Below are 21060 nucleotides of genomic sequence, written 5' to 3'. Positions count from 1 at the left end.
CTGGCAGAGTATCTTGGTCAAAGGAGGTCCAGGATCAGAGCCAGGTGATCAGATTTTCAGAGAATCCAAAACAGAATCCAGGGACAAGGTCAGGGCACAGAAACAGGTCAGGGATCCAGGCGGCACAAAAAACAGATCCAACAAGGGCTAGGCAGGCTCAAAAAATCAGGAGGCAGAAAAAGGTCAGGATCAGGTAGACAGACAGAAAAATGCTGGATGGTTACTAGCCAAGGCTTTCAGGCAATCTGGCACTGTCAACTAGAGAGAGGCCTGCTTAAGAAGGCTGGCAAACAGGTGAGAGGAATCAGTGGCAATTAGGCTGAGCAGAGGCAGCACAGAGCAGAAGGGGGAGGGGAATGAAAATACTAGTTGACAGGCCAGAAAAATAACAGAAAGATGAATAGTGATGACTTAATGAATCTAATTGTGGCGAAATAACATCATATGATGATGCTGAAAATAAGAATTCAAGTTTACCCAGACTCCATGACTGCAGTGGTGAAGCCAGGACATTTTCTTATAGGTGTCAAAGTAGGGACTAATGTGCACTGAGGAGGGGCCGAAAACTGATCTAAAACCAGTTCAGGGTCAGTCTACACTGTACCAACTGGAAATTGACTTGCAAAATCTCAATATTTTCCAATTAAATCACTGAATATATTTTAATTGAGAGGGGAACTGCTTGTAATGGAGGTGGTGAAGATGTTTCTATAGCAACAACAAATACCCTGGTAGGAGTTATACTCTGACAGGTGGAAGAAAATCATCCTTTTTCCACAGCATAATGGTGCCACCATCATGTTTCCCTGTAGGGATGTCAGAGGCAAGTGTCACTTTTCTGCTTTAGACATTTTAAAAAGATCAAAACCAGCTATTCTTTTGAAATATATCCTGATGAAATAGGACAGAATGACAGAAAGTTAATATTTGAATTCCTCTGCAAAGCTCTGTAGCGGACTTAACAAATCCCAAGAGAAAATAACAGCTGCTGCCTCACACCTTAAAATGCTTCTGCCTACCAGTGGTTATATGGATAATATAACCACTGTTTATATTGGAGTCTAGTTTTGGTCTGCTACTAAAATATCCTTTAGTTTTGTAAAATACTGAGGTCTGAAAAAAACAATGAAATATATACTTAATAATTTAACTTTATTGATCTCATATTGGAGAAATGTAACTCTGCATTTAACCCATCCCCTTGGAGAGCAGTGGGCTGCCATCATGGGGTTAAGGGTCTTGCTCAGTGTGCCAGAGTGGCAGTGGGTTTTGAACTCACAACTTCAGGTTTGCAAGCTCTATGCCCTAACCAATCGGCCGCCACTCCCCACTTCTTAAAAATATACACATTTCCAGGTGTAAAAAAGCTCTCTGCTGCTTATAAAAAGGCTATAAAATGAAACCCACCTTTTTATTTAAATGTATTCATTAGTGGAGTCAAAGAAATACTGTGTTTTTATGAACATAAAGAACCACTAAACCTTCCTGTAGATTAACTATAACCGAAAGCTTTATTCTGGTATAAACTTTATATTTTGAAACCGTCTCAAGGTAAATCCTTTGCTAAGAGACTTTATTTTTTTATTGTAGTTTTTTGCCTGCAGGCTCTCCTCCCATATTGACCAGTGTCATTAACCTGTGTGTGTCCATCATATGGCGTCCATAAGGCTGTCTGGAAATGCTTTCCTGCCCTGGATGGTATTCCTATTGTTGACCTAAGAGCAGGAGTTAGCATTTGATATTTAGACCAGGCCTTGCTCTGGTTGTTTGCTTCAGATCAAGGTAATTTGAGACTTTCCATATCTGCACAAACGGTCGATCAAAGTGGGAAAAACGAGTTCTGGTCCATTTAAAGCAGACCAAACACTACAGGGATGAATATGGTCATATGAGGATAAACACAGCTACAGCAGCCGTCGGTTTATACTGTGATCACCATCGTAAGGTCTGAAAGACACTTGGACTGTAATGCATATATTTTTTTACAAAGGAGCCTGTCTGTTTAACTCCCCCCTCCTAAGCTGAATATCAATATGCATTAGTAATTGGGTTTATTCAGGGTCTCCTAAAGAGGTCCTATCAAAATACTTTGATGGATGTTGATGTGATCTCTAGGATCCGATCAGATCTTTATCATATCCTCATTTTCTGTAGAGGAGCTAGTCTTCTAAACTAAAATAGACTGTTCAGTCCCAATAATGGAAAACACAAGGATGCATCCAATCCAACAGGATAAAACGTGTTTATTAGCCTGTGAAGCCAAGTAAGAAACATCCAGTGAAGATGGAGGAGTCAGTTTTCGCTAAATAATGATTAACCTACAGAATTCATACAGAGAGGAGAAACATTTCTGCCTGATCAGGTTTCTATCTCAGGAGAAAAATAAGGAGACATCAGAACACAGACATCATTTGGCGCCACCCGCTGGTTGGAATGCAGCGTTGCAGCAGGAATAGCAGCAGTTTCAGAGGGAAAAGTTTTATACCCAAACTTACATTAAAACTAAAGTCATTCATTTTGTTCAAATCAACACAAACGTCTAACAATGAACAAAAAAAAAACTACTCTAACCCAACATGCTAAACACCTACAAGTTGCATTTAATTCCAATTCTTAAGTCAAATTCATCAGTTTTACAATTAAAAAAGCTCCTAAACTGATTTTTCTAAGTAAAATATGAACCGGTTCTTCGTTTCAGGGTAAAACAGTGAATTTCACCATCGGTCAGCGAGGAAGATGTGAGGAAGAACTACAACTTAAACTCTGTTCAATTCTCCAACATCCGTCTCTTTAGCTTTTCTTCAAACGCTAGAAATCTGAGACTGTCTACCGGCAGCAAAGGGTCACTGAGAACAAACATGAAAGGTTTGATTTAAAGAAACAAAAAGGGAAATAAAACCAGAACTTCACATCTTGAACATGTGAGCTTCATATCTACACTGGAAATTCTCTCCTTTTCAGCGAAAATCAACAAATTAACACAAGTGGAGAAACTGCTGTAGCTCCTCTGCCGGTTCAGGGCTCGTCTCCGTTGGTGCTGTCATCGTCGTCGTCCTCCTCCCCTTCCTCCTGCTCGTCCTCATCCCGCCTTCTGCTTTTCTCCTGTGAAGTGAGAAGGAGAACATGAGGAAGACATCAACACGTTAAAACCTGGAGACACCTCAGATGGTGGTTGACCTGGTCCTCGTCCTCCAGCAGGTCCCCGTCCTCCTCCGAGTCGTTCAGATCCTGACTCTCACTGGCTCTCTTCAGGCTCCCCTCCCTCTTGCTGGAGGTAGACGAGTGCATGGGAGACACCTCACCAGGTTCTGCCTTGGTGCTTTTTATCTCTGTGCACAAAAGACATGGAAATAGATCTAAGTTCAAAATATGCATGAGCTGAATGAATCCTGTGGGACGTTTAAAGTCACAGAGGAAGTTAGAGAACAAAATACTAGCAGCCATTGAACGCCTCACACCAAGTCCATCATCTTACAAGGAAATAGCACATCGACATTCTTCACAGGCATGACTTGAAGCTGAACCAGCAGGCAAACCAGACGATAGGCGCTCTGGAGGCGATGCAGGCAGGGCGACCTTTAACGGTTAACAGGGACGTCCTCATCTGCCATCAGACATATAACTAATATGGGAATATATCACCTCTGACCTCACCTGACATAAAATGATAGAGAGACGAGCCGAAACAGGATCCATGGAGCAGAGCAACCTGGAAGCTGCCGTGCATAAAGTGAACTGACCCAGCACCCATACGTTACGCATTCCTTTTACATCACCTGAAATAGTTGCTATTATGTTCGACACCTCGTGGGAAGAAGGTGTGACCCTCTAGTTTCCAATGCTGCTGGCATTGCAGAGTCAGACATGTCAGGTGGAATTTTAAATCTTATTTTGTTTGTTCACAGAGCTATAAAACAAAAAGTATTTGTGTTTTAGAAAATTTTAAGCCCCATTTTGAAAGGCATGTGGATGAAACACCATGTGACTGTGTTCTGGCCATTTCTATAAATATATAAACATGAGCAGGTGTCAGTTTGACCCGGTACCGCTTAAGGGGTTAATGTTTATTTAATTCAATTCAGTTTATGTTTATAACACCAACTAACAACACGTCATCTCAAGGCACTTTACAGTTCACCAGATCCTACAGTCAGATTGATTCACAGTTTTCTATCTAAGGAAAACCAGTTCATTGTATCGACTCATTGACTCGAAGGCAATCCCTCACTCTAACCACGCTTGTAGCGACAGTGAAGTAGTTTATGTAAATAATTGGTTGATAATCAAACGTTTTCTGATATTTTGCACAACAAAATAAGTAATAAAAGCATGATTGGTGCTGAGCTTTGATCAGGTCAATACTGAAAAAGTTGGATCAGGAAATCCTTACTGTTAATCCCCAAAATCTGACCTTAGTGCATGGAAAAAGGACACTAAACATAGAGTCTGAGGCATTGTGAACAAAGCGTATGCATATGTTGGAATGGCCTAGTCAAAGTAAGGATCTAAAGCCTGTTAAGCTGTGGGGAGACCTAAACATTGTTGTTCTCCATCCAATCTGACTGAATTGAAGCATTTTTAGGCAAAAACTAACAGAGAAATGTTTCAAAACAAAATGATTTGAATCAGAGGGTGGATCTACTGCCTATATCCATTTAAAGATTAAAAAAATAATAATATTTCTATCTTTAAATGGCCGTCTCCTTCCTATTTTACAATGATGCATTTCTTTCTGATGGTTTATCTCAGGGTCCAGTCCTGGAAGCCTGCTGTCCTGCACCTTTTAGATGTGTCTCTGCTTCAAGCACCTGAGTCAAATAACCAGCAGGACTGTAGAGGAGCTGATCACATGACGCATCAAGACGGTGCAGGACGCAGGATCTCCAGGATGGTGATAAGGGACCCTGTGTACGATGTAGAACGGGAGAAAATGCAGTCGTTCTTGTAAAATGTCTGACCTTTAAAGGTGAGAAGATATGGATGGATGGATGGATGGATGGATGGATGGATGGATCCAGTAAATCTAGAGGTGAGGCGGCAGTCGGATGAGGCAAAGCCTTTCTAAGCTCTGCTCTACATCTAAAACCAGCCAATAGCCTTTTTTGACAGATATACTTTTTTTTTAAAGGAAAACTGTCAAAATCCCTTCTGGGTAAAGATGAGGTGGATCCACATTACGACCCGACAGTACAGCGATTGTTAAGCAGCTCCTACACCTCTTTAAAAAGCTAAAAACATGTTTCTTCTTACTGTGGTTCTTCTCAATGTGCTCCAGGCTGTCCAGCAGGTGGACCAGTTTGTGTTTGATCTGCGTCAGCTCCCTCTTTATGGTCTGTAAGTCGTCCGTTCTCACTGCGGGACAAACAGTAGCGGACATGTTAGTCTGCTCCATGTGTGGACGCATTGATGCCCTTCAAATCCATTCTATCAATCGATAAAACCCCTAAAAGCAAATGATGGAGAGGTCTGTCCCACATCTAAGGAAACATTTCTATCTTTCTATCTACAATGAGTTCAGGTGTCGGATAAAGACCATAACTACTTGTGTGGGAGATCCTCTGGCTTCTCTTGGAGGAGGTGGAGGAGAAGGCGGTCCTGCTCCTTCTGCTCTCCCCGCTGCTCAGGCTGACCCTGGGACGCTTGGAGGGAACCACCGAGTGGGACAGAGAGGGAGGGGGGGGAGGCGCCCCTCTGGGCTGGTAGGCGTACATCCTGGAAGTGACAGAGGGATGAAGATGATGAAGACGACGTTAAATGGTTTCACCTCATTTGGCTTCAAGAGTGAAAGAGGATTTATTTAGCTTTGGATTAAAATGGAAAAAAAAAAGAAAATGGGAGGTTTGACATTTGGACAGTAGAGGGTTGATGAGGAATAAAGAGAAGAAAGTGAACATTTCATCCTCGGGGATAAAAACAGACATGTTACCTGTCATAGTAATCTCTCTGAAAATCATAATCCAAATCAAAAGATGAGCTGTGGAGCAGCAAAACAAACAAAAACAGCACAGATGTTAGAGCAGCACAGAACATCCTTATAGCTCCTCACTCAATTCATTCTACTGTTTTAATTTTTCACATTTTATTATTGTTTTATTACTGAAATCCCATTAAAAACTGAACACAAGCAGATAGAAACCAGTAGAAGAAATGTTGGATTAACCTTTGAGCCAACATGGGAAATATGGTTATTACTGTTAACTAAAACTAGCAAAAAGAAAAAAATTATATTCAATAAACACCTTTGTTAGCCATAAGTAAAATTAAAAACTAGATCTAAAACAGTATTCCTCATCTTCTGATCACTTTGGTATGTTGTTACCAGGGAAACAGCAGGGACACCCACCTGTACATCTCTCCTGCTGATCGCTTCACCGTCTTCGACCTGCGAGGCCTCGGCTCACCCGCCAGGTTGATGTCTGCAGGAGGTTCACAGAAACCAATAAATTTGACTTTAAAGCAACTTTATTAACTTTTAGCACTAGAGGGCAGCAGAAGCAAAAACAGCAAAAAAAAAAAAGGCCAATCATTCTGTCCCTGGATCCATTTTCCTGAGCAGATCATTATCATAAGAGCTACCAGCAGAAAAAAAAAATATTCAAGGTAGCAGTGGAGGATTGTTTTCTTTATTTTAATGCAAATATAGGTCAACATTAGTAAGACATTAATATAGAAAGACAGGGAAGTCAAAGCACTAATCCTCACCAAGGTTTCTTCCAATTCAATAATTTCACTAACAGCTCAAACGCTCAAAACTCACTATTAACATTGGTTTTAGTAATTCCCTTTGCCTTAAAACACAGTTCTATGGCGCCATTGGCGTTTAGAAAGATCCCCATCCATTAGATATAAAAGATCTGCCTCATTAAAGTCAAAGTTGTATTTTTTAAATTGTTTTTTTCAGGCAAAAATATCCAGTTCGTGTCTTAGTTTATGCAGATTTCTTAAAAGCAATAGTTGTGTAGTTCTACAGTTTGTTCTACCCTTAGACATTAAGACAAGCAAACGCCTGGCAACAAACTATTTGGTTAAAGTCAGATTGGTTTCCTTTTTTTCAGGGATTTTCAGCCAATTATTTCTCAATTTCTGTGTCGTACAGTGACGGAGTCAGTCCTTAAAAGTCGTAGGGAAGCGGCTGTTCCAACGGTTGCAGTTCCAAATTCTCCCGAGTGGCGCGCGAGTGAATAAAGTGAATGCGATTGGTCGTTTATCAAGGGGGCAGGATTGTTGTGGTTGAAGGTTCACAAGCAAGGTTGGTTGTAGCCGATGTCTCGGAAGCATCTTGCTAACCAGTTAGCAACTTAGTGCTAGTAGGTTCCCAATGGGAAATTCCATTGGGACCAAGTAGCGCTAAATTGGTGACTTAGAACCGACACTGTCAAGGAACGCTATGGACAGAGGAAACATGCAAGAGGAGGAGAGTTTAGTGTCGGAGGTCGTGGATGAGTCTCCTCCGTCATCTAGGGCTGCAACTAACGATTATTTTAAAAATCGATGAATCGGCCGATTATTTTTTCGATTAATCGATGAATCGGACAAAAATTTTTTTTTAGATTAACCTCTTTATTCCAAAATAAACATTTTAGACAGAACAAACAAGCACACAAGTACAGGTTGCTCATTAACTGTACTGGTGCAATATGAAAAATAAATGTTTGTGTTAAAAATACGCAAACTTACATGAGAAATGTAGCTGTACATCCACAAAATATACCGTAGGCTACTTTGTTTCATAAAGTGCAAAAAGAGACATAAAAAAAAAAAAAAAGGAAAGTATGGCAGTTAAAGTTGCTACTTGAGAAAATACTTAACCATAGAGATAAAAATAGCCCTGTGATTCAAATTATAAATTGTATTTGGAATAAAAATGAGAGAACTAGGGGTGCTAAAAAACACATCCTTCAAAGACAGATATTTAAATGTCTGTAACCTACTAACACGGTAAGGAAAGCATCAGATGAGCTACCTGAGAAACTAACGTTACGTTTCCCCACTTTAAAACGAAACAAACATGGTGGTTCCGTGCCATGTTCATTTGTTTTGACAGAAGTTGCATGTTACGACTTTTTTCGCTTTACAAAGCGCAGGCTATTTTAATTATTGTGATCAATTTGCGCCGTCAATCCCGGCGCATGCGCGCTTCATTTGCAGTCTGGACGCTGAGGGTAAACATCCTGCGGCTCTGACTTAAGCGCTGAGAGGGATTCCTGTGGGAGCGGGGGGAGGCGCCCCACGGCAGAGTAGGAATGATACATGCTTTCACGTAAGAGTCTCCAGAAGCCGCAAGTGACACCGTAAAAAGTCGCCAGATTTGTCGCTAGTCGCTTTTTTGAAAAATAGTCGCTGGAGGGGTCGGAAAAGTCGCTGAGTTGGCAACACTGCACCTGCAGCGCTGGCTCGCTGTGCCGTATTTTTTCTTCTTCTTCCCCCGCTTCAGTCAAGTGGATGTGATGACGGCGGCGGCGGATGACGCATTAATCGCGCGACACAGCTATTCGATGATGAAATTCGTTGCAAACGCTTTTAAAAGTCGATTTTTATCGATTTTATCGATTCGTTGTTGCAGCCCTACCGTCATCCATTTTTTATTTAGAGGAGAAAAGTTGGGACAAAGATGTTGTGGAAGAGGACGCCAGGGTGGCAGAAGCTTGGTTTAGTGTAGAAGGCTTCCAGCCGTACATGTTTGAGCCCTTGCCTCGAACGCTGCCAGATCTGTTAGCTCTACGCCTGCTAAAGACACAGACGTCCATCCCCGTGAACACTGGGACGGAACTCATTCGGAAAGGAAATTATTCTTATTTCTTATTTCAACCGTTGCGTATATTAGCTGCAACATATGAATCAAGATGCTATGACCAAAAAAATTTGATTGACAGATGATCGTTGATATATGATTGGCCAAATTTAGGTGTACAAGCTGACATATAACTAACTGACCTGCATATGATAACGAAAAAAAAAAAAAGATTTTAAGACAGGATTGTTTTAAAAATAGAAATTTTCTAACTTTTGGCACAATACGGTCTGATAAAGAATACATTTATATACATGTTTAAGGCAGAATAATTTAAAATTTAAATATGACTTCACTATGACTGAAAGGCTGCCTTTCAGCATGTTTAGATCTTTTCCACGTCCAACAGAGTAAATTAATTGATTATTAACAGAACTTGATAAAACCTAGAGAAGCCTCTTATTTAGGTTTCTTCCAACAGGAATAGGTCTAAAACCTGAAGGACTACAGCCCTGAATCACTACAACGCTCTGGAAGATCAAGCAGACTTACCCAACACCTGCCCAACCACAATTCGTCCGTTCTCTCCTACCACGGCGGCCCTGGCGTTCCTCTCGTTGGAGTACTGGACGAAGGCGAAGCCCTTGTGGATGGAGCAGCCGACGATCTTGCCGTACTTGGAGAAGATGGCCTCAACGTCCGCTTTGGTGACCAGCAGGGTGTTGAGGTTGCCGATGAAGACTCGGGAGTTCAGGGAGTGGGGATCAGTCTTGTTGGTCACATTGCTGCTCGCCATCAAGCTGGAAGAGGAGGGCGACGTGGACCACCTGGCAAAAGCACATAAAATGTTGATTAGGATGTCTGGATAAGGTATAGCTGTACATCGTGATGTCACATAGAAAGCAGAAGATACTTCTGGTACTTGAATATTTGGGGTATTCCAACCGCTAATTTTATGTGAGTTCCCTCTTGTGGAAAACTAAACTTGAAAACCAGGTTTACCAACCAGGCCGAGATACACAAAGCGTCATACAGTGTGGGAAACTGCTATAGACCTCGGCCAGATCTGGCCGCACGAATCACAGCACTGGACGCCGAACTTTGCGATGTGTGACTCTCAGGGCCAGAATTACCCATAATGCAGCAACACTTTTCTGCTAGCACAAAAATCAGCTGGTAACTGAAATAGAGCCATGCTTCAATAACAGTTAAGAATCTAACAGAGGATATCTTACATCCTCAGATATTTTAGGCAGAACTGGCAGAAACCGTTTCCTGGAGAATTTCCTCAAAGACTGGACATGTTTCACAGACTGCAAAGTTACAAAAACAGAGGGTGTTGCTTGGAGTTTTTATATGTAATTAGTAGTAATCTGATTGGTTCTCACCTAATCAAACTGACCCAGTTACAGTAGTCCCGCCTTTGAAATCGAGCTCTATGCCATTTATACGTGGTATCAGGCAGGCTGGCCGGGCTAACTGGCTGTTAAACATCAATAATATCTGACATTTTTACCTTAAATTTTCCAGTTTATTTTTCTAAAATTGTTCCCAGCATGAAGTTGTCGTCTATAATTCTCTTCTTGACGACTTAAAATTGAAGCTAAGTTTTATAAAAATTCAAAGTTCTTAAAAAGCAGAAAAAGTCTCAAACAAAGATCAAAAAATTTAGGCAGAGGCAGCTGAGTCCGGGTCCAGTGTGTTTATTGCTAAACACAACACATTCACACTGAGCTGGTCACCGGTGAGCCGAAGCTGAACAAATGGTGAACACCGCTCCCTTTTATACATTTCTTGTCGGTGAAAAACCCCCTTCAGAACATATTTCAGTCTTTGGTAAAGGTCACATTGATATTTATCTGCAAAACACGGTGACATTCATAGACACATCTCATTCTTGTGAGAGCAATCTCTCAGGCCATGAAAACATCTGGTGCATTCAAATCAGAAACTTATGACGGTTTAGTCACAAACATGTCAGAACACATCTTTCCCTTGCTTCAAGCCATGTCAGTCTGGCCTACTGCTCCCCCCTCGTATCTTAGTCAAAGCATCACCCTTTCTGGGACCATTACCGCTCCGTGTGCCTTGAAAATAACAACTCTTTTTGTATGGCCAAATTTTGCTGAGCTGGGCAACCTTGAGATGTCAAATATTTCATTTTTATTGAGTGTGCTTTCTTATCACTAAGGGGCCTCAACCCTGCGTTGTCCTGCAGACTTCACTCCTTTTGGGGCCAGGTGCAATAGTTACACATACTCACTGCTCTGCTTTTCTCCTCTCTGGCCTTGAATGGCGCCATTCATTGCTCTGTTTTTTTTTTTTTTTTCCTTTTTGGCCTTGAATTGCTCTTATAACAGTATTTGGGAAAACAACTTTAAACTTATAAAACATTAACTTTATTTTATCTTATGATTAGTGCAGATTAATACACAACAAAGTATGTTTTAACACGAGGACTGTGTTTTGATGCTACAGCACTAAAAGCAGGGGCTTTTAGTGCTGTAGCCGTTCCATTGCCGTTGCCATCGTTTTGTATACACTCTGTTGATACAAAACCACAATTAAAAGCTGTCTAAGTCTGTGTAGTGGAAGCGGATCATAATGCAGCCGACACTCAGTCACTCAGTGGTGTCTTTATGGGATTGGTGGAGGGCCATCTGTTGGAGAAAAGATGATCCCAAAGGGATCTTAAAAGGGTGATACGTGGTACACTTTCTTAACATGTTAGTATAAGCTCAGATAAAAGGTTAATAAAAGATCAAATAATTAACTGCTAATAAGTACACCATGTGTTGTAGACTGCAGCTTTGGACCGGGAGCAGTTAAACAACTAAAAGGGCTGTAAAGGTATTCTTTAAAAGTGGAATTTGTTATCACACACCAGAATGTTGACTTTTTATAGTGCGAAGGTTGTTATCCTGCTTTATATTTTGGTAACCGTTGGTAAGTTTGGCCAGTCTGGCGGTGGGGAAAGGATTAAACCCGCATCATCTGCACAGGTTTAAATCCCGGCCTTGTGACCTTTGCCACACGTCTGCCTCTTCTGTCTAATCCCATTTCCTGTCTGCCTATTTTCAAAACTTGCCTAAATAAAAGCAACTACAGCCTAAAAAATTGCAAATAGAAAAAATAAATAAAACTGTGGTAAGTTTAAAGCCAAAAACTCCTGTGGATCTTGATAGATTGACTTTTATGAGATAGAAAGAGCTTTAGCAACATCAGATATGATGACAACGGGGAAAAGATAAAAGACTGTTGTCCAAATTTATTTATATAGGAATTCAGTTTTCCCCATATGGGATGGATCCTTCTTTAAGAAGTCACCCAATGGTAATAAAGAAGAAAGGATGGACATTATATCAGCTTTAACCTCTGATGGTTTTATTCACATTTTAAACATACAAGTCTTGCTCCAATAAGTAAGACTAGCCTGATTTTAATAAGTGACGGTCATTATCTCCATCTTGTTTCTGTTAGTGGAAGTGTCCCACACAAATTAAAAGTACATTACTTATAAACAGTGAAGCAGAATACCTGTCAACAGGTGCAGAAGTCTGACTTTTTAGTTCAGGAGCTCCATCAGGCTTGTTTATCTGTTTTATTTATCCATATATATTTAAAATAAATGTCATGATTGCCATTTTTTAATCATTTTTATGTATTATCACTTTTTTTTCCAATTGCATTTTTTTTTTAATACTGGCAGTTGTTTTTTTTTTCTTTTTGGGAAGGGTATGTCTAATTTCAAGCACAACATAGAAACTTTCCAAAGAGAATTAAGCAGTAAATGTCCAGTTCAGACCCAGAGAGTTTGGATTATCATTTAGCAGCATTTATAATGTTGGACACAAGTAAAGGCTTTGATTTTTAGATTGGTGGATTACAGAAAAAAAGCCTAAAAAGAAATATTGTAAGATATGTGTCAATTTATCAGACAACAAATTCTTATTTACTTTTTTTAGACCGTTAAATAAACCTTACATGGTGCACTTTCCCTTTTTTAGTTTAATAAAGCTTATCTAGTTAAAATATTTAATAATCTGATTATTTATTTAGTATTGGTAATTTATACTATTAATACTGAGTGTACTTAGTTTATTGCTGAATTGCTTAAAGGTAACTCATAGACAGATAAATCTAATGATTGATAAGCTCTAGAACAGACATGGTGGCTCATAGCTCCCTTAGACGACTATAAAATCTTTTCTTTAAAGTTCTTTTTAAGTATGATTTAAAAATTGCTTCAGTCATATTGACATACTGTTTTTATCTTCTAAATGTTATCTTAAACCAAATAAAAAAAAATACTGATTTGTTACAGCTGAATTGATCTGTTTTAAGTTCTACTTCTGATTTTAATAAAAGTGATCATTTTCATTTGAAAAAAAAAAGTCAAAAATATACTGGAATGATTAATATACTTTGATATCCCACAGAATTATATTATTTAATATTTTTGTAGATATTTAATAAGTAACTAATTACTTCAGGTTTTTTTTTAGGATTTTACCAATTTTAGTCCAAAAATACTAATTTTCATTTGGAACAACAAACAATTTTAATTAAACTAAATGATGAGGAAAATTTGTTTTATTCAGAGCGCAGACACAAGCAGCTCATTGATTCTGTGGCTCTATTAATATATTTTAAATGCTTAAGTATTAACCTGTTGTTTTTTTTCTTTTTTTAGTTCTATGCTTTCTGTGTCCCCATCTAAAACACGCCGTCCCTCCGAGTAAATACGGTCTAGAAACGCCGCTGTTTGGAGTTATTGTCACATTTGCTGCAAAGTTATGTAAGACTGCAGAGATGGGATCTCATTATAACGGTACAGAGGGAGGCTGCAGAACTGAATCACTGTGGTTCCTAGAATCCCTCTGACCGGATTAAACGTGTGTGACCAAATTTTTTATGCAGACAGAAACCGTTTTCATTTGAAATAAACTAAAACAGCTGCACTCTTGCAGGGACAGATTCCACTTTTCAGTTCTGCAGATAGATACATTACATGCATGCAGCAGGTCATCTGGCCAGAGCTGCACTGCAGCATTTAAACCCAAACGTCTCTGTAAGCTGGAGACAGACGGACGGACAGACAGACAGAGCGTCTATCTCTTCTCTTCCCCTCCTAACTGATCAATGTCTGCAGCACTAAAAAACTGAGAAGATAGTAGAAATATTTAGTTGTTAATGAGGTTCTGTTCAGTCCAAGTTGCTCCATATTTGATTGACAGAGGTCATATTTTGACGAGTTTTTAGAAAAGGAAATAAATGATAATCACAGGGATACTGAAGCCTCAAGTTATTTCCTTTGTTTGAAACCAATAAAGCTAAAAATGACAGAAACAAAAACTAGATTTTAAAACTGGACAAATTGTGCAGTGAGCTGTTCCAAACGAAATTTCTTTTTGTTTTCCACTTGTGTGAACAAAATGATAAAATCTGTCTAAAGTCTGATTTTCCTCTCATCCACCTGCCTTATATCATCTATTCCCTGAAACCCGACCCTGCATAGTAACGCTCTGATTTAGAGAGATGCTGATTTATTTCCCGTCTCCATGTGTCGGTGATATGAGCGTTCTGTTACTAACTGGCCTCAGATTGGAGCAACATGATGGCCGGAGACGCACGGCGGGCGCAGATGTGGCACATCTGTGCCGCTTATGGCCACCGGGCAGACGTCTGTATTCCTACAACAGGAGGTCAGATCAAACGGAGATGATGTTTTATCACAGAGGGAGATGAGGATTAAAACAGGAGGGGGACACAGTTATATATTTGGTGTTAAATGTTATTTTAAATCTAAATGGAGCATTAAAAACTCAGCGTAAATTTTCTCAAGTGTTGGAGACAATAATGAGTGTAAAATTTGACAGCAATGCAGTGAAACCTTTAGTCTGTATGGGATCGATTACCCGCCATTTTCTTAGAGGTCGCCTTCATTTTGACACTGAGTAAAATTAACTCTAACACTATTTATCGAGTATATTTTACACTCATTTGGAGTGGGACCAAATGTTACCTGGGACAGAGTTAGATTCAACTCTGTAGGTGTTAAAATAACACATTTTCTTTTTTACTGGGTATGAGACGGCTTGTTCTTTATGGAAAAGGCAGTGATTGCTGATACTTTATAAACATGGTAATCAAAAGGTGCCTCAGTGTTAATATGTTTAATTAGAGGTGATTCTGACTCTGGGAGCCTCTCATCTGTTCACTTGAGATAATTTTGGCCCCAATCTGCTTCTGCTTTGATTCATTACACCATTTTTGTAGCAGAGTTATTAAACCAATCACTATCAGATTGATCATCTTTACAGCTATGGACTTTGATTTAAAATAAAAAAAATATCCAAATCTATTTTATGCAGATTAAGAATGTTGTTTCATAAAAACAAAAAATGGGAACAATCATGATGCTGGAAGCCAAATAATTTAGCTCCTAATAAGGTTGTCAAACATATCAACACTCAATGATGTGAAAGGGCATCGATACTGAAGCTGCTCTAATATTTTTAGCTGCTATTCATTTATTTCTGGATTACATTATATTAATAATACCTCTGAAAACCTTAAACTGTTGTCAAACTACGTAAGTTTTACAGGATTTATTTTGCATCTATTTGTTTATTCAGAAAACCTGATTGTGTAGAGAAACCTTCATGTTAGGTTTGACAAAGAAGAGACTTTCAAGTTCCTCAAATGATCTTTTCTGCCTTCATTATTTATAATTGGGCTCCAACTAAAGATTATTTTGCATATGGATTAATCTGTCGATTATTTTTTCCATTAATAATCGGATACCTTCGGATTCCTTAACGAAGATTTCCTCACGGATTTAAACCAGGTAAAAACAAACATCTGGATAAGGCAGATTGATAGATTTGTTTTTTTATCTTAAATTCAAAAGGTTGTAAAAATTCTTTTTTTTTTTTTTTTTTACAATTTTTGATTGATTAGAGCTCTAAGTTCTGACAGCTAAAAGCATATTTTACACTCTTTATACTCCAGTTAACGATTAACCTATTACTAATTTAGTTGACGATTATTTCATTAATCTATTAATCACGATTAATCTGATTAGTTTTTTCAGCCCTAATTTATCATTTTATCCCCACTGGATTGAAAAAGACATGGAATATTTTCCAGGGTTGGGAATGATGGTACTTGATTCAGTGCCTTCTTCCAGCCAAGCAAGCATTCAGTGATACTGGAGGTTTCTGACGCTGTGATAACAGCTTAAAGTGCTGCTGCCCAAACTTCTCCTCATGCTGAGATTTCAAGTTGATGATTTGAAAGCTCCTACGGGCCACAGAAAACACTGCTGTGGGACAGAAGCGCTTACTAGCTGTCCTAGAAGCTGCTAGATGACATCATCGCCTAACCTGCCTATTGGGTCATTTGAGTTATGTGATTCAGGATGTAGGGGAGAGAAACATCAGAGTTTGATAGAAATAAGTGAAAAATACATTTAAAACCCTAAATGAACTATAGAAAATCATTCTGTAACTTCCATGATGATAACTGTTATTTATTTACTGCATTTCACATAAAATCAAAGTGTTTAGCTAACAGTAAAATAAGAACTTGGGGCTTTAAAGTCGGAAGTTACACTGCCCCATTAACACTATCGCTCTGGAAGCGATCTGTGCCCAGATTGGATTGGTTAACCGTGCCGAGCTTGGTTCCTTATGACCATTTACACATCACGCTAGTTCCTCGCCTCCTATCGGCGGCCCACGATACTGCAGCTCTAAAGGTGGGAATTATGCAAGCAAAAATGGCGGCACCCATAACATAACATTAGTGGGGGAGTGTTAGCCTAGTGGTTGGAGCAGTGCGCTTGTGTTCTGAGAAGGTTGTTAGTATGCAGTTTGATCCGGACTGCTTCACTCTGGGTCTGAGCAAAACCCTTAAAGGAATAGTACACCCAAAACATGATTAGCCTTGATTTTCTACTCACCCCCATGCTGAACAACAGTCTGGAGTACTTTTTTGATATCTCAAATGCATCTGGAGATCTGGGAGGCTTCTTGCTGTCTGCTGACATTCAAATAATGGAGGTCTATGGTGACCGAGACAGAAAGGTCCATAAAAGTCCACAAAAAACGTGTCAATATTCCTCCATACTGCTCGTCCAATGTATTCCAAGTGTCCTGAGTGGGTAGCATCCAGAATTTACTCGAAACAAAGTCATTTAGAATGTTTTTAGAGCATAAACAGTAGTGTATAGGATTTCCTGAAAGCGCGCACACGCGCGCTCACGACGCTACGGAAGCCGGCAGATCAAACCAGATGAAAGTGCGCATTCAGCGTCTGCTCTTCCAATAATGCAAGCGTAGAAGAAGAAATGTGCTGTTTACCTGTGCAAAGAAAGAAACAACGAAAGAAAAATATCTGAGGACTTCAGTGTTGAGGAAGAGCATGAGTTCTTTGCCGAGCTGAATGCGCTGGTTTGGTCTGCCGGCTTCCGTAGCGTCGTGAGCGCGCAAGTGCGCGCTTTCAGGAAATCCTATACACTACTGTTTATGCTCTAAAAACATTCTAAATGACTTCGTTTCGAGTAAATTCTGGATGCTACCAACTCAGGACACTTGGAATACATTGGACGAGCAGTATGGAGGAATATTGACACGTTTTTTGTGGACTTTTATTGACCTTTCTGTCTCGGTCACCATAGACCTCCATTATTTGAATGTCAGCAGACAGCAAGAAGCCTCCCAGATCCCAGAAAGTACTCCAGAGTGTTGGGTGTACTATTCCTTTAACCCCGATTGATCCGCACAATGGCAGCCCTCTGCTCCCCAAGAGGATGGGTTAAATGCAGAGGTAGATTTCTCCAATGTGAGGTCAATAAAGTTCAATTATATTATTATAACATTCAGGAACTTATAAACCTGGATAGCTTCCCCTGCCACACTCTTTTGATGCCATTTATAGTTAACAGGCTGATAAGAAGTTTATATTGTGAACAGGTGAAGAGATCTGTGAACTACAAAGCTGGACGTGCTGGAAAACCCACAAAATGAATCAGCCGAACCGCCCCGAGCCCTAGTGATGAACTAGTACTAGATTTAGAGCGGTTCGGTTGTGTCTGACGCGGTCCAGTTATCTCGGTTACCGTGCTCGGGCCGTTTTGACCGTAGTGTTAGTGGGATTTATTACAGCAGGACACAGAACCTGAAGTCCTTCATCCAGAGCCTCAGTTTTACAGCTGTGGAACCAATAAGAGGGTCTAGACCAGCTCACTTATAGATAGACTTTTGTTTCTAATCTTATCAAAGATAATGTGTTTTATAGGGAGACCCACTGCTAACTACCATCCAGGAAGGTGAGTCTCAGTCCAATTAAACAGTCTGGACCAGAATTTACTGATCTACATTCACACCTTCAGAGAAACTCTGGTCCATTTAAACCAGGTCAGGTGTGAATAAAACATTAGCATGTTTGTGCTTCTATTTACTACAAACTAAACACAGACAATGGATTAACTATAAAAAAGGAACCAAACTTGTTTAATAGTAGATGTTATGTATTAATGTATCTGCCTATATAATAGAAAGTCTCCATCTGCATCAAATCGGTCCTATTTGTTCATTCCCCAACTGTGTTCAGTCAGAGGGCCGTGATTGGGCCCCAGGCTGAGTGAGGAAATATTTTTAAATTCATGCTGATCTCACAGAAATTTAGATGGTGAAGCAGGAATGTAAACATGCTGACCTGAGAGAAGAACTGCTCATCATTAAATATGAACCTGAGCTTGTCTGTTTTTATTAATTTATTTTTTTCCCCACTATACAATAAAACATCTTTAAGGATAAACTTGTAAATAAACCATCTATTTACTACAGCTGAACGTGATGTCGGCTAATTTACATCAACAACAAAGGCCCGTTTGTTCAATCCACTTTTAAAAACTACTAAACTATTTTGCATCCATTTATTTTTTTAACAGGTTAATACATTTATTAAGGATGTGGATTATTGTCAATTAAAGGAAACAAAATTCTAGCTTTTTTTTCCCCCCCTCCATTTTCTTCAATCATATTGTTATGAATTTGACAAGCTGTAATGTGATTAAAAACGTTAGAAGAGTTGGAGTCTACTACGACTCTTCAACTTAGCGTTTTTTTCCCCTTGTATACCCCCCCAGTCCCACTGTGAAGTCTAGAACCACAACATCTATATCCAGGCATTCAGCAAAGATGCTACATGGCTGTACATCTTATTTTGGTATTTGACCAATTAGATGAGCCCTTGAATGATAGATATTACTTACTGTAAATAAGGTAAAAAAGTCCAGAAAAAAAGTTAAAAATCTAATTAAAATTCAAAGTTAAAACGTTAATAAGCCTAGTTAACATTTATATTTAGGTTTATGAACTAAAAGATCTAAGTGCCAGTATCACCATTAATTTCTCTAAGGTTTTGTTTTACCAAAGAATGTTTTTCATGAATTTCTTATAGAAGCACTTTTGTTATTTTTCTTAATTTATTCAGGAAATTTGCTATTTCTTATTACATTGACATTAATTTTTTCCAATCAAAATATCTACTTTTTTATGTTACAAAGGTGATAAGGTTTCATCCTGGATTCCAATAAGAATATTGGCTTGAAATTTTGATTTTTCATTTTTCACTTTTAATTGATTAAAGAGGTCAAGTTGATACTTCAACTTTTACCAGAGTGTTTTTAAACTGCAGTATCTATACTTCTACTTAAGTAACAAATGTGTGCGCTTTTGACACCACTGATAGCGAGTTAATGGATGATCTACATATTTAAAACATTGAAAAACATTAGATCAACTGGGGGATATAATCTAACTTAATTGTCTGTTAAACCTGCATGTCTGTGCTAATATAAGCAGGAACACATCACTGCTTTCCTCCGTTTGTCCAGAACAGAGAGCTTGTTTGATCTATCCTTAGATATAAATCAAATAAAGTGAGTTTGCTGTTAGGCTACAGACAGCTGCTAAAGCTAATGATCCCAATCTAAGCTAAGCTATTTATCCCCTGTTGGAGCCCAGTCATCCCTCAGACAAACTCTACTAGCATATCCTGTCTGGATTAAATCCATCTTTATTAATCAGATCAAAATCAACAGAATACAATGTGTTGCATCTATGCAAAGAAAAATCCAACTCGTTTTCATTGTGCAAAATGTTTAAATGTCCTTGAAAAAAATGCCAGAATCATCTTGCCTGAAAAATGACATCACTCCTCAGAGACTTGCAGCAGGAAACATAAAGCCTCAGGACAGCAACCAATCACTACAAAGAAAATTCAAAAACACTCTGTGTCAAGAAATGCAAAGCAGGATTCATGGCGATTGATAAAAAAAAGCAATAATAAAAAAATAAAAATAAAACATTTCTCTTTTTAGGCCTTTAATAAAAAAAACTATCCAGATCATCCTGGAACAATCCTCCATGAAAACAAGCAATCAGATAAATGGTAAAAGAACCACAACATCATTAAAAATGGCGGTTTGAAATAGGAAAAACTACACAAAATCTAGAATAAGGGCAGCGTTTGCTGCCCGCTGATAGACTGGACGCCATAACAGTCAGCCAACACAGTCTGGGTGAAAAAAATAACAGCCAGGAAAAAAATGCAATAAAAAAAATACAATTAAAAAATTCCAAAGACGCTTCAATATTCAGGACAAAAAAAATGGGAAAGATTGCCAAAAATCTCCCGTTAAAAATACTCACCAGGACCTTAAACACTAAAAATGAGAACAACTGAAAGCCTGCTTTAATTTGGAGCTGGATTATCCGCTTACTGCTCTGGCAGCACCTTGAAACTAGTGGACACGAAATGGCGTCGGTCCACAGTCTCCGACCCAGATAGGCCCCACCCTCTGCGTGATGTCCTGGTTTCTGATTGGATATCTGAGCAGACGTGTTTTGGAAAAGTCTATCACCGATTGGCCGCTTTGTACGTCGATGAGGGCGTCAGCCAATCGCTGCTTTTGACGCAAGTGAGGGCGTGAGCTAGTTTTAGACAAAACCCTTCACAGATAATTAGAATTAGCTGCTAAACGCAATTCAAAGTCCTATTAGTTTTACAGTTAAAACAAGTTAATCGGAATCGGAGGGAAAAAGTGTTATTAAAGAAAGACTGATGGAAAATGGTAAAAAGAAAAAAAAAGGTGGGATGAAGAAAAAATAGGAAGAGGGTTTTATAAAATTCACAAGGCAGTAGAACAAAGAAGAAATGGAAGACTTACAGGACTTAATTATAAACTTTTCAAAATTCAAAAGCATACTATTGGCAAGTGGGATTTCTGTTGAAAATATGGAACAATAGAACATGTT

General features: G+C 39.0%; 1 protein-coding gene across 2 annotated transcripts; it reads right to left on the bottom strand.

Annotated features, from left to right (window-relative positions):
- Positions 1 to 2223: 2223 nt before the first annotated feature.
- Positions 2224 to 20607, bottom strand: hnrnpc (heterogeneous nuclear ribonucleoprotein C). 2 transcript variants are annotated; one of them, XM_038291894.1, is made up of 9 exons: positions 20455 to 20607; positions 19942 to 20010; positions 9284 to 9558; positions 6344 to 6416; positions 5927 to 5974; positions 5534 to 5712; positions 5251 to 5352; positions 3178 to 3329; positions 2224 to 3102 (listed from the first exon to the last, which is right to left on the bottom strand). In XM_038291894.1, exons 2-9 carry the CDS (start codon positions 19953 to 19955, stop codon positions 3016 to 3018), a joined length of 930 nt encoding a protein of 309 aa, XP_038147822.1. In that variant the 5' UTR covers positions 19956 to 20010; positions 20455 to 20607; the 3' UTR covers positions 2224 to 3015. The 2 variants fall into 2 exon arrangements, with proteins under 2 accessions (XP_038147822.1, XP_038147830.1); XM_038291902.1 differs by having other exon boundaries at positions 5543 to 5712; positions 20455 to 20606.
- Positions 20608 to 21060: the final 453 nt, after the last annotated feature.

Source organism: Cyprinodon tularosa, unplaced genomic scaffold, assembly GCF_016077235.1.
Source record: "Cyprinodon tularosa strain WSP-4 unplaced genomic scaffold, ASM1607723v1 ctg1083, whole genome shotgun sequence".
Classification (NCBI taxonomy): Eukaryota; Metazoa; Chordata; class Actinopteri; order Cyprinodontiformes; family Cyprinodontidae; genus Cyprinodon; species Cyprinodon tularosa.
This window is presented reverse-complemented; position numbering and strand designations above follow the sequence as displayed.

Coding starts and splice junctions, on each gene's coding strand:
- hnrnpc (XM_038291894.1), bottom strand. Junction 5,353..5,533: donor CTCCCACACAAGTAGTTATG/GTCTTTATCCGA, acceptor TTTGTCCCGCAG/TGAGAACGGACGACTTACAG. Junction 3,103..3,177: donor TGCTGGAGGACGAGGACCAG/GTCAACCACCAT, acceptor CTCACTTCACAG/GAGAAAAGCAGAAGGCGGGA.